Source organism: Oncorhynchus clarkii, chromosome 3 (genome assembly GCF_045791955.1).
Source record: "Oncorhynchus clarkii lewisi isolate Uvic-CL-2024 chromosome 3, UVic_Ocla_1.0, whole genome shotgun sequence".
In the NCBI taxonomy this organism is placed as follows: Eukaryota; Metazoa; Chordata; class Actinopteri; order Salmoniformes; family Salmonidae; genus Oncorhynchus; species Oncorhynchus clarkii.
This window is the reverse complement of record NC_092149.1, coordinates 76,001,262-76,016,070: the sequence shown is the minus strand read 5'-3', so window position 1 is coordinate 76,016,070 and position 14,809 is coordinate 76,001,262. Positions and strand designations below refer to the sequence as shown.

At 44.3% G+C, this 14,809-nt stretch overlaps 1 protein-coding gene across 2 annotated transcripts in view; it reads right to left on the bottom strand.

The window, feature by feature from the left end:
• LOC139404627 (discoidin, CUB and LCCL domain-containing protein 2-like) overlaps positions 1–9,959 on the bottom strand; it is a 34,050-nt gene extending 24,091 nt beyond the window's left edge. Inside the window, exons 1-3 of one of the 2 annotated variants that reach the window (XM_071147268.1) lie at positions 9,453–9,959; positions 4,279–4,503; positions 3,874–3,962 (exon numbers count right to left, since the gene is read on the bottom strand). In XM_071147268.1, the coding sequence (XP_071003369.1) occupies positions 3,874–3,937 (64 nt within the window). In that variant the 5' untranslated portion in view covers positions 3,938–3,962; positions 4,279–4,503; positions 9,453–9,959. Of the gene's footprint in view, positions 1–3,873; positions 4,012–4,278; positions 4,504–9,452 lie in introns of both variants that reach the window. The other variant, XM_071147267.1, reaches the window with a different exon arrangement.
• Between the last annotated feature and the right edge of the window lie 4,850 nt (positions 9,960–14,809).

The window sequence follows — 14,809 nt, the reverse complement described above, 5'->3', positions numbered from 1 at the left end:
GAATACAACAGGTGAAATGCTTACTAAAAATCCCCTTTAACTCTATTATCCTTCAACTGCATTGTTGGTTAAGAAAATATTTACTAAATAAACTAAAGTAAAAAAATTAAAAATAAAGTAACAAAATAAAATAACAATAATGAGCCTATACACAGGGGATACCGGTAACGAGTCAATATGCTGGGATCCAGGTTAGTTGAGGGGGGTCAATGCAAATAGTCCATGTGATTAATTGTTCAGCAGTCTTATGGCTTGGCGGTATAAGCTGTTAAGGAGCCTTTTGGACATAGACTTGGTGCTTCGGTACCACTTGCTGTGCGGTAGCAGAGAAAACAGGAGTCTATGCCAATTTTGTGGGCCTTCCTCTGACACCGCCTAGTATATAGGTCCCAGTATGTAGGTCTAGCGCACTACCCTCTGTAGCACCTTACGGTCCGATGCCGAGCAGTTGCCATACCAGGCGGTGATGCAACCGGTCAGGACGCTCTCGATGGTGCTGCTGTATAACCTTTTGAGGATCTGGGGACCAATGAAAAATCTTTCCAGTCTCCTAAAGGGGAAAAGGTGTTGTCGTGCCCTCTTCATGACTTTGTTGGTGTGTTTGGACCATGATCGTTTGTTGGTGATGTGGACACACACACTGTTCCTGGCACTCTCACTGTAATGCACACACACTGTTGGAACTGTGCAACACAAACAGAGAGATAAGAAAGTGCTCTGCACAAAATGGTACAAAGCGCTAGAACTACAAAAGCAGTGCACAAGTTATGTCTAGTGTTTATATGTGCATGTGTGCGTGTCTGTTCAGAGGTGAGTTAACAGCACAACCCATCATTAAGTTTGTGATACCATCCGATTGAGCTTGTAAATAAGGCGACTTTTAAAGGCAATGTTACCGCGTTCGCAGGAGATTGCATTCAAGGTAACAATGCCAATGTCGGCTCAATTGGAAATTCCCTTTAAATGTCAAGCGTACAGTGCATTCGGAAAGTATTCAGACCACTTGACCTTTTCCACAGTTTGTTACATTACAGCCTTATTCTAAAACTGATTAAATCGTTTTTTTTCTTCTCATCAATCTACACACAATACACCATAAGGACAAAGCAGATTAATAATAAAAAGTAAAATAAAAACACATTTACAGAATTCAGACCCTTTACTCAGTACTTTGTTGAAGCACCTTTGACAGCAATTACAGTCTTGAGTCTTTTTGGGTATGATGCTACAAGATTGGTACACCTGTATTTGGGGAGATTTTCCCATTCTTCTCTGCAGATCCTCTCAAACTCTATCAGGTTGCTGCACAGCTATTTTCAGGTCTCTCCAGAGATGTTCAATCAAGGACATTCAGAGACTTGTCCCGAAGCCACTCCTGCATTGTCTTGGCTGTGTGCTTAGCGTTGTTGTCCTGTTGGGACGGTAACCCTTCGCCCCCAGTCTGAGGTCCTGGGTGCTCTGGAGCAGGTTTTCATCAACGATTTCTCTCTGTACTTTCCTCCATTCATCTTTGCCTCAATCCTGACTAGTCTCCCAGTCCCTAACACTGAAAAACATCCCCATGATGCTGCATTCTTCACCGTAGGGATGGTGCCAGGTTTCCTCCAAACGTGACGCTTGGCATTCAACCAAAGAGTTCCATATTGGTTTCATCAGACCAGAGAATCTTGTTTCTCATGGTCTGAGAGTCTTTAGGGGCCTTTTGGCAAACTCCAAGCGGGCTGTCATGTGCCTTTTACTGAGGAGTGGCTTCCGTTTGGCCACTCCACCATAAAGGCCCAATTTGTGGAGTTCTGCAGAGATGGTTGTCCTTCTGGAAGGTTATCCAATCTCCACAGAGAAACTCTAGAGCTCTGTCAGAGTGACAATCAGGTTCTTGGTCATCTCCCTGACCAAGGCCCTTCTGCCCTGATTGCTCAGTTTGGCCGGGCGGCCAGCTCTAGGAAGAGTCTTGGGGGTTCCAAACTTCTTCCATTCAAGAATGATAGAGGCCACTGGTACCCTTCCCCAGATCTGTGCCTCAACACATTCCTGTCTGAGCTCTACAGACAATTCCTTCGACCTCACGGCTTGGTTTTTGCTCTGACATGCACTGTCAACAGTGGGACCTTATGTAGACAGGTGTGTGCCTTTCCAAATGATGTCCAATCAATTAAATTGACCACAGGTGGACTCCAATCAAGTTGTAGAATCATCTCAAGGATAACCAATGGAAACAGGATGCATCTGAGCTCAATTTTGAGTCTCATAGCAAAGGGGCTGAATACTTATGTAAATAAGGTATGTGATGGAAAATGTTGGTGCTTTTTCATTCATACATTTCTGTGTTCTCGGTTTGTGCTTTTCTATAAACCAATGTGTGTTCATGCAAATTACTGATTGAACGAATCCTCACTATCAGTGTCTACAATTTGGCAGTACACCCAGAACCTTGTTTAGGGGAAGGGATATCTCAGTTTCAAGGTCTCAGCTTAGAGAGAAGCCCTGTGAGGTATTGGTCTGTCACATGCATGACCCAGTATTGGTCGGTCACTTGAATGAAGCAAACGTTAATGATTAATTAATTATGAACAAGCTAAATCATGGAAATATGACTTGTCTGCAGTATATAGAAGAACTAAACAGGACTGTCTCGTTAGAGCTCCTGACAGACAGACATTCACTAAGTTTGTTGGAACCTCTCCAGTACGCTGACAATAAACAATGATTAATTTAAGATTGACTTTGAATGTCATGCTGTAAGAATTTCCACAACAGGTATTTCTGTTTTTGATTTTGTATAAATTTGCCAACATTTCTAACGTCCTATTTTCACTTTGTGATTATGGGGTAGTGTGTGTAGATTGTTGAGGGCATTTTTTGATTTAATCCATTTTAGAGCGAGGCTGTAATGTAACAAAATGTGGAAAAGGTCAAGGGCTCTGAATACTGTAGCTGGGTTTTATTGAATCTAAGCCTCCCTGTCCTTCCATCTGCCCTCTACCGAAACTATCCAGTAACTTCCTTCTCTATTCACCTCCTCATCTCTCACTATGCCACATCTTTACCTTCTCTCTGTTAGTCACACACTCACATAAAGACACACACACACACACACGATGCTCACACAGAGCTGAACTTCAGAATTAAAAACACACACATGTTGATTTATTATCCTTGTGCGGACCAAACAATTGATTCCCATTCAAAATCCTATTTTCCCTAAACCTAACCCTTAACCTAAGCTTAACTCCTAACCCTAACTCCTATGCATAAAATAGCCCTGTACCTTGTGGCGAAATGTCACCACGTGTCTGAATGTTCCTTATTTTACTATCCTTATAAGGACTTCTGGTCCTCACAAGGATAGTAAAACCAAAAATGCAGTAACACACGCACAGCTATATGTAGAGGTAAATGCCAGCCAGCTGTGTAACACTCCATGTTACAGCAGATCACTTTCCTCACGTTTCCCTGCAACTGAATTCACTCCATATATCTCCCACTCACTGACAGAAGGAGAGCAGCAGGAGACACCACTTACAGATGCCAGTCACTGTAATAGATGTAAAATAGTTATTTCTCCATTAAGGAAGAGGTGGAGGATGAAAAGGAAGACAGAGTAGAGGAGTAAAGGGAAAAGAGACGGAGAAGAGAAGCATCTTTAATATGACTCAAAAGAGACCCCTAATCATGCAAACACATACACACACACTGTTACCTAGGCAACTCTCTTAGTCATGGGGGCACAACGTTACTGTAAAACAATATTTTGTGATCTCAACTAAGAGTCAACACAGCCTATGATTGGGCCCTTAGTGACATTGTTATATCTGAAAGTTTAGGCACCAGCAGCAGCTCAGACCCTGCCCCCTAACTTGTAACCCCTGGTACCTGCGTGTTCTGTGGTGGAGTAGGCCAGGGAGAAGCCCCTCCCACTTTGGTGGGTCCCACTCATGAACTGGACGGTGACCTGGTTCCCACTGGACAGGATGAGATCAGGAACATTCAGGCCCAGACCACAGAACTTCACTAGAGGAGGAGAGGGTCAGTTCAATAGCATAGAACTCACTAGTTCCATTATCCTACCTCGGCAGTACAACTTCATCTTGTACTCTGAACTAGAGGTTATTATCTACATTCATACAGTGGTACAGACAGTGTTATTGTATTGATATTTCTGTCATATACTGTGCATAATCAATGGCAATCACTATATGACAGTGTCAGTATATTTCATACCCCTCCCTCTTCCTGATGATCTCCCTCCCTCCCTCCTTCCCCATTTCCCTCTCTCACCTATCTGGGTCCTATGAGGTCCTATACCATCGTAGATCCTGAGGTAGTTGACCTGACAGTTGTTTTCCTCTATGTCCAAGTCAGCGAAGCGGAAGTGGAGCCTCCGGCCCTGTGGCACGCTGATCTCCCACTCACACACCGTGTGGTTAGGGTACGTACCAGGGTAACCCAGAGACGACAGGCTCCCACTGCAAGGGCCCAAAACACTCAGGCCACAGCCATCGCCTGCAGGGACATACATACACACAGTGAGTGATGGCTGGACACATATACATATATCACAGGAGGCTGGTGAGGGGGAAGAGAGCTCATAACAATGGCTAAAATGGAATGAATGGAACAGTATCAAGCAACTAAGTGTTGTATGTGTTTGATACCATTCCATTAACTCTGTTCCAGGCATTAGTATGAGCCATCCTCCCAAATTACAGTTCTACCAGCCAGCCGCCTGTGACATATAATTGAAGTCAGACGTTTACATACACTTAGGTTGGAGTCATTAAAACTTGTTTTTCAACCAATCCACACATTTCTTGTTAACTAACTATAGTTTTGGCAAGTCGGTTAGGAAATCTACTTTGTGCATGACACAAGTAATTTTTCGAACAATTGTTTACAGACAGATTACTTCACTTATAATTCACTGTATCACAATTCCAGTGGGTCAGAAGTTTACATACACTAAGTTGACTGTGCCTTTAAACAGCTTGGAAAATTCCAGAAAATGATGTCATGGCTTTAGAAGCTTCTGATAGGCTAATTGACATCATTTGTGTCAATTGGAGTGGTACCTGTGGATGTATTTTAAGGCCTACCTTCAAACTCAGAGCCTCTTTGCTTGACATCATGTGAAAATCTAAAGAAATCAACCAAGACCTCAGAAATGTTTTTTTAGACCTCCACAAGTCTGGTTCATCCTTGGTAGCAATTTCCAAATGCCCGAAGGTACCACGTTCATCTGTAGTACGCAAGTATAAACACCATGGGACCACGCAGCCGTAATACCACTCAGGAAGGAGACGCGTTCTGTCTCCTAGAGACTAGAGGTCGAACAATTATGATTTTCAACGTCGATACCGATACCGATTATTGGAGGACCAAAAAAATATGTTGGGAGCTATAGGGGAACAGGCTAGGGGTTAGGAGCTATAGGGGAACAGGCTAGGGGTTAGGAGCTATAGGGGAACAGGCTAGGGGTTAGGAGCTATAGGGGAACAGGCTAGGGGTTAGGAGCTATAGGGGAACAGGCAAGGGGTTAGGAGCTATAGGGGAACAGGCTAGGGGTTAGGAGCTATAGGGGAACAGGCTAGGGGTTAGGAGCTATAGGGGAACAGGCTAGGTGTTAGGAGCTATAGGGGAACAGGCTAGGGGTTAGGAGCTATAGGGGAACAGGCTAGGTGTTAGGAGCTATAGGGGAACAGGCTAGGGGTTAGGAGCTATAGGGGAACAGGCTAGGGGTTAGGAGCTATAGGGGAACAGGCTAGGGGTTAATGAGCTATAGGGGAACAGGCTAGGGGTTAATGAGCTATAGGGGAACAGGCTAGGGGTTAATGAGCTATAGGGGAACAGGCTAGGGGTTAGGAGCTATAGGGGAACAGGCTAGGGGTTAGGAGCTATAGGGGAACAGGCTAGGGGATAGGCTATAGGGGAACAGGCTAGGGGTTAGGAGCTATAGGGGAACAGGCTAGGGGTTAGGAGCTATAGGGGAACAGGCTAGGGGTTAGGAGCTATAGGGGAACAGGCTAGGGGTTAGGAGCTATAGGGGAACAGGCTAGGGGTTAGGAGCTATAAGGGAACAGGCTAGGGGTTAGGAGCTATAGGGGAACAGGCTAGGGGTTAGGAGCTATAGGGGAACAGGCTAGGGGTTAGGAGCTATAGGGGAACAGGCTAGGGGTTAGGAGCTATAGGGGAACAGGCTAGGGGTTAGGAGCTATAGGGGAACAGGCTAGGGGTTAATGAGCTATAGGGGAACAGGCTAGGGGTTAATGAGCTATAGGGGAACAGGCTAGGGGTTAATGAGCTATAGGGGAACAGGCTAGGGGTTAATGAGCTATAGGGGAACAGGCTAGGAGTTAATGAGCTATAGGGGAACAGGCTAGGGGTTAATGAGCTATAGGGGAACAGGCTAGGGGTTAGGAGCTATAGGGGAACAGGCTAGGGGTTAGGAGCTATAGGGGAACAGGCTAGGTGTTAGGAGCTATAGGGGAACAGGCTAGGGTTAATGAGCTATAGGGGAACAGGCTAGGGGTTAATGAGCTATAGGGGAACAGGCTAGGGGTTAATGAGCTATAGGGGAACAGGCTAGGGGTTAATGAGCTATAGGGGAACAGGCTAGGGGTTAATGAGCTATAGGCGAACAGGCTAGGTGTTAGGAGCTATAGGGGAACAGGCTAGGGGTTAGGAGCTATAGGGGAACAGGCTAGGGGTTAGGAGCTATAGGGGAACAGGCTAGGGGTTAGGAGCTATAGGGGAACAGGCTAGGGGTTAGGAGCTATAGGGGAACAGGCTAGGGGTTAGGAGCTATAGGGGAACAGGCTAGGGGTTAGGAGCTATAGGGGAACAGGCTAGGGGTTAGGAGCTATAGGGGAACAGTCTAGGTGTTAGGAGCTATAGGGGAACAGGCTAGGGGTTAGGAGCTATAGGGAAACAGGCTATGGTTAATGAGCTCTAGGGGAACAGGCTAGGGGTTAATGAGCTATAGCGGAACAGGCTAGGGGTTAGGAGCTATAGGGGAACAGGCTAGGGGTTAAGAGAGCTATAGGGGAACAGGCTAGGGGTTAGGAGCTATAGGGGAACAGGCTAGGGGTTAGGAGCTATAGGGGAACAGGTTATGGTTAATGAGCTATAGAGGAACAGGTTAGGGGTTAGGAGCTATAGAGGAACAGGTTAGGGGTTAGGAGCTATAGGGGAACAGGTTATGGTTAATGAGCTATAGAGGAACAGGCTGGGGTTAATGAGCTATAGAGGAACAGGCTAGGGGTTAGGAGCTATAGGGGAACAGGCTAGGGGTTAGGAGCTATAGGGGAACATGCTAGGGGTTAATGAGCTATAGCGGAACAGGTTATGGTTAATGAGCTATAGGGGAACAGGTTATGGTTAATGAGCTCTAGGGGAACAGGCTGGGGTTAATGAGCTATAGGGGAACAGGCTAGGGTTAATGAGCTATAGGGGAACAGGCTATGGTTAATGAGCTATAGAGGAACAGGCTGGGGTTAATGAGCTATAGGGGAACAGGCTAGGGTTAATGAGCTATAGAGGAACAGGCTAGGGTTAATGAGCTATAGAGGAACAGGCTAGGGTTAATGAGCTATAGAGGAACAGGCTGGTGGTTGGGAGCTATAGGGGAACAGGCTGGTGGTTGGGAGCTATAGGGGAACAGGCTAGGGTTAATGAGCTATAGAGGAACAGGCTAGGGTTAATGAGCTATAGAGGAACAGGCTGGGGTTAATGAGCTATAGGGGAACAGGCTAGGGTTAATGAGCTATAGAGGAACAGGCTAGGGTCAATGAGCTATAGAGGAACAGGCTGGGGTTAATGAGCTATAGAGGAACAGGTTGGGGTTAATGAGCTATAGGGGAACAGAATAGGTATTAGGAGCTATAGGGGAACAGGTTAGGGTTAATGAGCTATAGTGGAACAGGCTAGGGGTTAATGAGCTATAGGGGAACAGGCTAGGTGTTAGGGGCTATAGGGGAACAGGCTAGGGTTAATGAGCTATAGAGGAACAGGCTGGTAGTTGGGAGCTATAGGGGAACAGGCTAGGGTTAATGAGCTATAGAGGAACAGGCTGGTGGTTGGGAGCTATAGGGGAACAGGTTAGGGTTAATGAGCTATAGGGGAATAGGCTAGGGGTTAATGAGCTATAGGGGAATAGGCTAGGTGTTAGGAGCTATAGGGGAACAGGCTAGGGGTTAGGAGCTATAGGGGAACAGGCTAGGGGTTAGGAGCTATAGGGGAACAGGCTAGGGGTTATGAGCTATAGGGGAAGAGGCTAGGGGTTAGGAGATGTATGGGAACAGGTTAGGGGTTAGGAGCTATTGGGGAACAGGCTAGGGGTTAGGAGCTACTGGGGAACAGGCTAGGGGTTAGGAGCTATAGGGGAACATGCTAGGGGTTATGAGCTATAGGGGAACATGCTAGGGGTTATGAGCTATAGGGGAAGAGGCTAGGGGTTATGAGCTATAGGGGAAGAGGCTAGGGGTTAGGAGATGTATGGGAACAGGTTAGGGGTTAGGAGCTATTGGGGAACAGGCTAGGGGTTAGGAGCTACTGGGGAACAGGCTAGGGGTTATGAGCTATTGGGGAACAGGCTATGGGCTAGGAGCTATATGGGAACAGGCTAGGAGCTATAGGGGAATGGGCTATGGCTTTTTTTTGGACCAGCGATAACAGTGGACAGTCATACATTATGGCGGCCTGGCTGGTGTTATGTAATATCACTGACACTGGCTGGACATTAGCCAGATGAACTGGACAAAAACACAGTGGCCTCCCCATCCCGCTGGACTTCGAGAGAAGCAGCTTTCGGGTCAGTTTACACAATCACTAACCAAACACTGTACTCAACCACCAACGTTTCCAACCGTGCAAGTGTCAGTTGGAGAAGTGTAATACATTTCTAAACCACGTGAACATTAACCTAGTTCGCGGGATTAAGAAGAGTTAACTAGTTACTACCTGTAATGCCACGAAAAATTGATATGAGGTTGTTTACCCCTCTCTACCACTTCAACCCCTTGGCAAAATTCTACCAAATTGTGATATCGCTGTCTCTTTCATTACCTGAAATCCTGCCCACAAATGACTAGTGTTATTTTGCACTGTCTACCCCTTATATATAGGCTGTGGGCTACACTTCAATAACCCATTTCAATGACTAACAAACTACTTGGAGAAAAGAGGAACTTTTCCAGTCTGATTCTGGCTACATATTTGGGATAGGGGAGAGAACGAGCCATGTAAGGTAGGCCATCTGGCGATATAGTCTCTGTTTGCTCCCTTGCTGAGGACAACAAAATCATCTCTGCCGCTTGACTATCGAGTGCAACCGAGTAGCCAAACGTCATTTGACCACTGCGTCATAACGACGTATAGCTAGTAACAGACTATATGTATCGAGTTTGTAACACTTTTATTACACTTGGTTACATTGAGTGGCACCGACAGACACCAACCTTGCTGCGCTCGACTGCTTCTGGCGGTGAGGATGATGACAGTCGACAAGAAGAAAAGCCTGGTCCCTGTCGGTCCCCTGCCCACCATTACCGCTCTGCCCATAGCAGCCTGCAGTCTGAATGCATAATGCAGGCTTTCACACCGGTGAACTCAAAGTTTAGTCCATACAAGCAGTTTAAAACGCCGCTTCCCAAAACCTCACTCTTCCGTCAAATTAACCCTTGCTTCCTTCCGCGCTCTGAAACCTCAGACACTCTCCACTCTCTCTGAAATCACTGCGCGGTCGCGTTCAGCTTCGTTTCCACAACTGAATCTGAAGAAACATTATCCAATCGGCTGTGGAACCACTTCCTCCACTTCCGCCCCTCCTCCCACATTGCAATAGGATTCAGTAGGAATCCCCTGGTCCACCAAGTGGTGTGATGGAATAAAAAATATTAAACCGTGACTTTCCCCTGCGCTCCTACGTGAGCAGCCTGTAACGAGTTTTCCCCGTTGGACATGATAGGCAGGGCCGGGTCTAGCATTTTGGGGGCCCTAAGCAAGATTTGTTTTCCCTTCACCTCGAGGAAAATAACATTTTGTGGCCCCCCTCTTGAGAGCTGAGAACATTTTAAGTTAATTTCCTGTAATTCTACACATTTGTTCATGTATGTACACAGCAAAATGGCCAGTGTTAATAAAAACATGTAAGGAAGAGTCCATGCACAATAGAATACCCATTTTCCAAAAGCTTTATTTCCAAATACAGAAAATGTACAGGTTACACAGCATCAGCATCAGTGTTCTCGTCTCAGGTCTGGGTCAGACCATAATATCTCATCACAGTCACACATTACGTTTGCTCTTGCCAGACAGCGTGGGCAAATGCCTTAGAAAACCCTGGATAGACTCCACAGACACATCACTACAGGTGTCCACCATTGCCTCCAGGAGGTTTTGCTGTGTGTAAGGGTTGCTGTCATATACTCTCCACCGCCATGCTGAGAAAAATTAAGCAATCGGATTGGGGAATATGCTGGCAAAAAAATAGTGAACCTGGGGTGGTCATTGAACCAGGTGCGAACCAGAGGAGACGATGGGAACTCACGTTATCCTAAATGACAACATATTAGGCTTGCTCTGGTTGCCCTGGCTCCCCGTCCTGTTGAAGAATGTTATTGTGTAATGAAAGATTGTGTACTGCAGTTACTGTAACACATTACTATAAAGTACTGTATTGAAATGCTGGAGAGATGGGTCATACTCTACATATTGTAAAAATTCTGTACCATATAGCAATTACCTGCACATACTGGAATCGTTGCTCCTTAACTCTGTTTGAATTCCTTTCAAAAGGCACACAGTACAGCTGCTTTGTCCTTATTTGGTTTTTCTGAACGATCTGGTCAATGGTGGAAATGTTGACACTGTCAATTCCTTGGAAGACTACCAGGTCTTCAACTATTTGGGTTTGAATTTCCCTCAAACAGATGGCATTATTGGCAATCACCATATTCTCCAGGGCAGTCTCCTGCTCAGCTGTGAGAAGTCTCCGCCTACCTCCAATACCTCTCAGTCCTGTAAAAATGTAATCTGACCATTACTGACCTATGGTCATCCATTACTGTGGTTAAAACTACACTGAGAACAAAGTGGAGATTCAGTCTATATGAACAACGACATTACATGTATCACAGTAGCAAAAAGTCAAATGACCCGTTTTCCCTTCTGAAAGTCCGGACAATGGATGCAACCGTGTAACGGCTTAGGTTGGGTTGCACTAGCTGTCCAGGTTCTCTCATAGTCCTCACATGTATGAGCACATGATAAACTAGGGTGGCACGGGTTTCATCTGAGATTACTTGTTGTTGTTGTTGTTGTTGCCCTCTTCCTCTCTGTTGTCTTGCAATTTCGGCATTGTTAGGGTCCATTGTTCCAAAGCACATGGAGATGCCTCTAGGTCCCATTTATTAATCCTGCAATTCTGATTGGTGTGTTAACAATTTTGAGGCTTAGTGTTTGCACCTGGAGAAAGGTGTGCTCTTTGATTTTAGATTGTAATGACTTGAGGTAATTGTACTGAGAGCATGTGTTTGATGAATGAATGCAATTAATGATTTATTTGGCCACTTTTGTGTAAGGATTTGCAGAAAGAGTTTTGAATGAAATTGAATAGTGTTTACGGTGAAAGGGAAACGTGTGGAAACAGGTGAATAGTGTTTTGAAAGGGAAACGTGTGGAAACAGGTGAATAGTGTTTACGGTGAAAGGGAAACGTGTGGACAGTTATGGGAAATGTGTTTGTGTTCTTGGTAATGACGTAAGGGTATGGGTTTTTGTGCTAAAGGAACCAGTTTTCGTGTTTAAGCAATCAAGAAAAACTGTTGGGACAAATTCTTATTTACAATGACTGCCTACCCCGGCCAAACCCTAACACAGGCGACGCTGGGCCAATTGTGCGCTGACCTATGGGATTCCCAATCACGGCCGGTTGTGATACAGCCTGGAATCAAACCAGGATCTGTAGTGATGCCTCTATCACTGCGATGCAGACCGCTGTGACACTATAGAGCCCATGCTATGCAGGTCGTTTTTTAGTATTGTTTTTCATACAGTTGAAGTCGGAAGTTTACATACACTTAGGTTGGAGTCATTAAAACTAATTTTTCAACCACTCTACAAATTTATTGTTAACTAACTATAGTTTTGGCAAAAGCCTGAAGGTACCACGTTCATCTGTACGCAACTATAAACACCATGGGACCACGCAGCCGTCATTACCACTCAGGAAGGAGACGCCTTCTGTCTCCTAGAGATGAATGTATTTTGGTGCGAAAAGTGAAAATCAATCCCAGAACAGCAGCAAAAGACCTTGTGAAGATGCTGGAGGAAACAGGTACAAAAGTATTTATATCCACAGTAAAACGGGTCCTATATCGACATAACCTGAAATGCCGCTCAGCAAGGAAAAATCCACTGCTCCAAAACCGTCATAAAAAAACCCAGACTACCGTTTGCAACTCCACATGGGGACAAAGATCGTACTTTTTGGAGAAAAGTCCTCTGGTCTGATGAAACAAAAGTAGAACTGTTTGGGCATAATGACCATCGTTGTGTTTGGAGGAAAAAGGGGGAGGCTTACAAGCTGAATAACCCTATCCCAACCATGAAGAACGGGGGTGGCAGCATCATGTTGTGGAGGTGCTTTGATGCAGGAGGGACTGGTGCACTTCACAAAATAGATGGCATCATGAGGCAGGAAAATTATGTGGATATATTGAAGCAACATCTCTGCAAATGGGTCTTCCAAATGGACAATGACCCCAAGCATACTTCCAAAGTTGTGGTAAAATGGCTTAAGGACAACAGTCAAGGTATTGGAGTGGCCATCACAAAGCCCTGACCTCAATCCCATAGAAAATGTGTGGGCTGAACTGAAAAAGCATTTGCAAGCAAGGCCTAGAAACCTGACACCAGCTCTGTCAGGAGGAAAGGGCCAAAATTCACCCAACTTATTGTGGGAAGCTTGTGGAAGGCTACCCGATACTTTTGACCCAAGTTAAACAATTTAAAGGCAATGCTACCAAATACTAATTGAGTGTATGTAAACTTCTGATCCACTGGGAATGTGATGAAATAAATCATTATCTCTACTAATATTCTGACATTTCACATTCTTAAAATAAAGTGGTGATCCTAACTGACCTAAAACAGGGATTTTTTACTTGGTTTGAATGTCAGAAATTGTGAAAATCATAGTTTAAATGTATTTGGATAAGGTGTATGTAAACTTCTGACTTCAACTGTATCTGTTTTTGCATATGAATTGATTGATTAATATTAAGCTACACATAGATAAATATCATAAACGTCTCTAAACTTATCCAATCAGCTAGTTAGATTTATTGCACCCATCGCAGAAATGGTTGTTCCGGTTTAAATTGGTTTAGGTAGTCTCCTTTTCCAGATTTCATTCCAAATGCAGGTTGCAGATGATTACAACTCTGGCTGAAAAGGAATTACACATCAACTTTGCCAGCTAGCATAATGTGACTTGCAGGCCTGATCTGGCCTGTCATTTGTAAACCAGGATTTTCCCAACACCACTCTGGTAGGGTAAAAACTAGGCCATGAAAGTAAGGTCTTATGATATATGTAATGTAGTGTCATAAAGTAACATTTTTAATGATAACATTCACCTAGGTACTCATTTTGTGAAAGCCACAGGTCTTTAAAAGGAAAGCATTCAACAACCATGTCTGTCATTAACAAATACAGTCATGGGTGGTAACTCTACAATTCACTCGAAAAGAAAAGGTACCATGTGAAATAAGGAAATGAGGCTTTACACCATATAATGTTAAAACGACACCCAAAATCACTTACTGTAACCGGTTTGCATAACATTAATAGGAGTTAACTCTAGATTAACACTAGTTTTGAATTTAAATAATGCTGTGAGTTTAAATAACGCCACAGTTTTAAATTTGATGTCTAATGCAGCTTTTTACACTGTGAAGTGTTACATTAACACTAAATGTATAACACTACAATCAGAGTGCTTTATACACTGTAGAGTGGGACCATATGTTATCTAAGGTAGTGGTGAAACACTGACAAATTTACTGTGCAGAGAAAATGTTGCAGTTTTAAAGCATGTTTTCTGCAGTTCTACACATTTTGCCATGGGGCGGAAAGAAAATGTTGCTGTTTTAAAGCATGTTTTCTGCAGTTCTACACATTTTGCCATGGGGCGGAGAGAAAATGTTGCAATTTTAAAGCATGTTTTCTGCAGTTCTACACATTTTGCCATGGGGCGGAGAGAAAATGTTGCAGTTTTAAAGCATGTTTTCTGCTGTTCTACACATTTTGCCATGGGGCGGAGAGAAAATGTTGCTGTTTTAAAGCATGTTTTCTGCTGTTCTACACATTTTGCCATGGGGCGGAGAGAAAATGTTGCAATTTTAAAGCATGTTTTCTGCTGTTCTACACATTTTGCCATGGGGCGGAGAGAAAATGTTGCAATTTTAAAGCATGTTTTCTGCAGTTCTACACATTTTGCCATGGGGCGGAGAGAAAATGTTGCAGTTTTAAAGCATGTTTTCTGCTGTTCTACACATTTTGCCATGGGGCGGAGAGAAAATGTTGCAATTTTAAAGCATGTTTTCTGCAGTTCTACACATTTTGCCATGGGGCGGAGAGAAAATGTTGCAGTTTTAAAGCATGTTTTCTGCAGTTCTACACATTTTGCCATGGGGCGGAAAGAAAATGTTGCAATTTTAAAGCATGTTTTCTGCTGTTCTACACATTTTGCCATGGGGCGGAGAGAAAAATGTTGCAGTTTTAAAGCATGTTTTCTGCTGTTCTACACATTT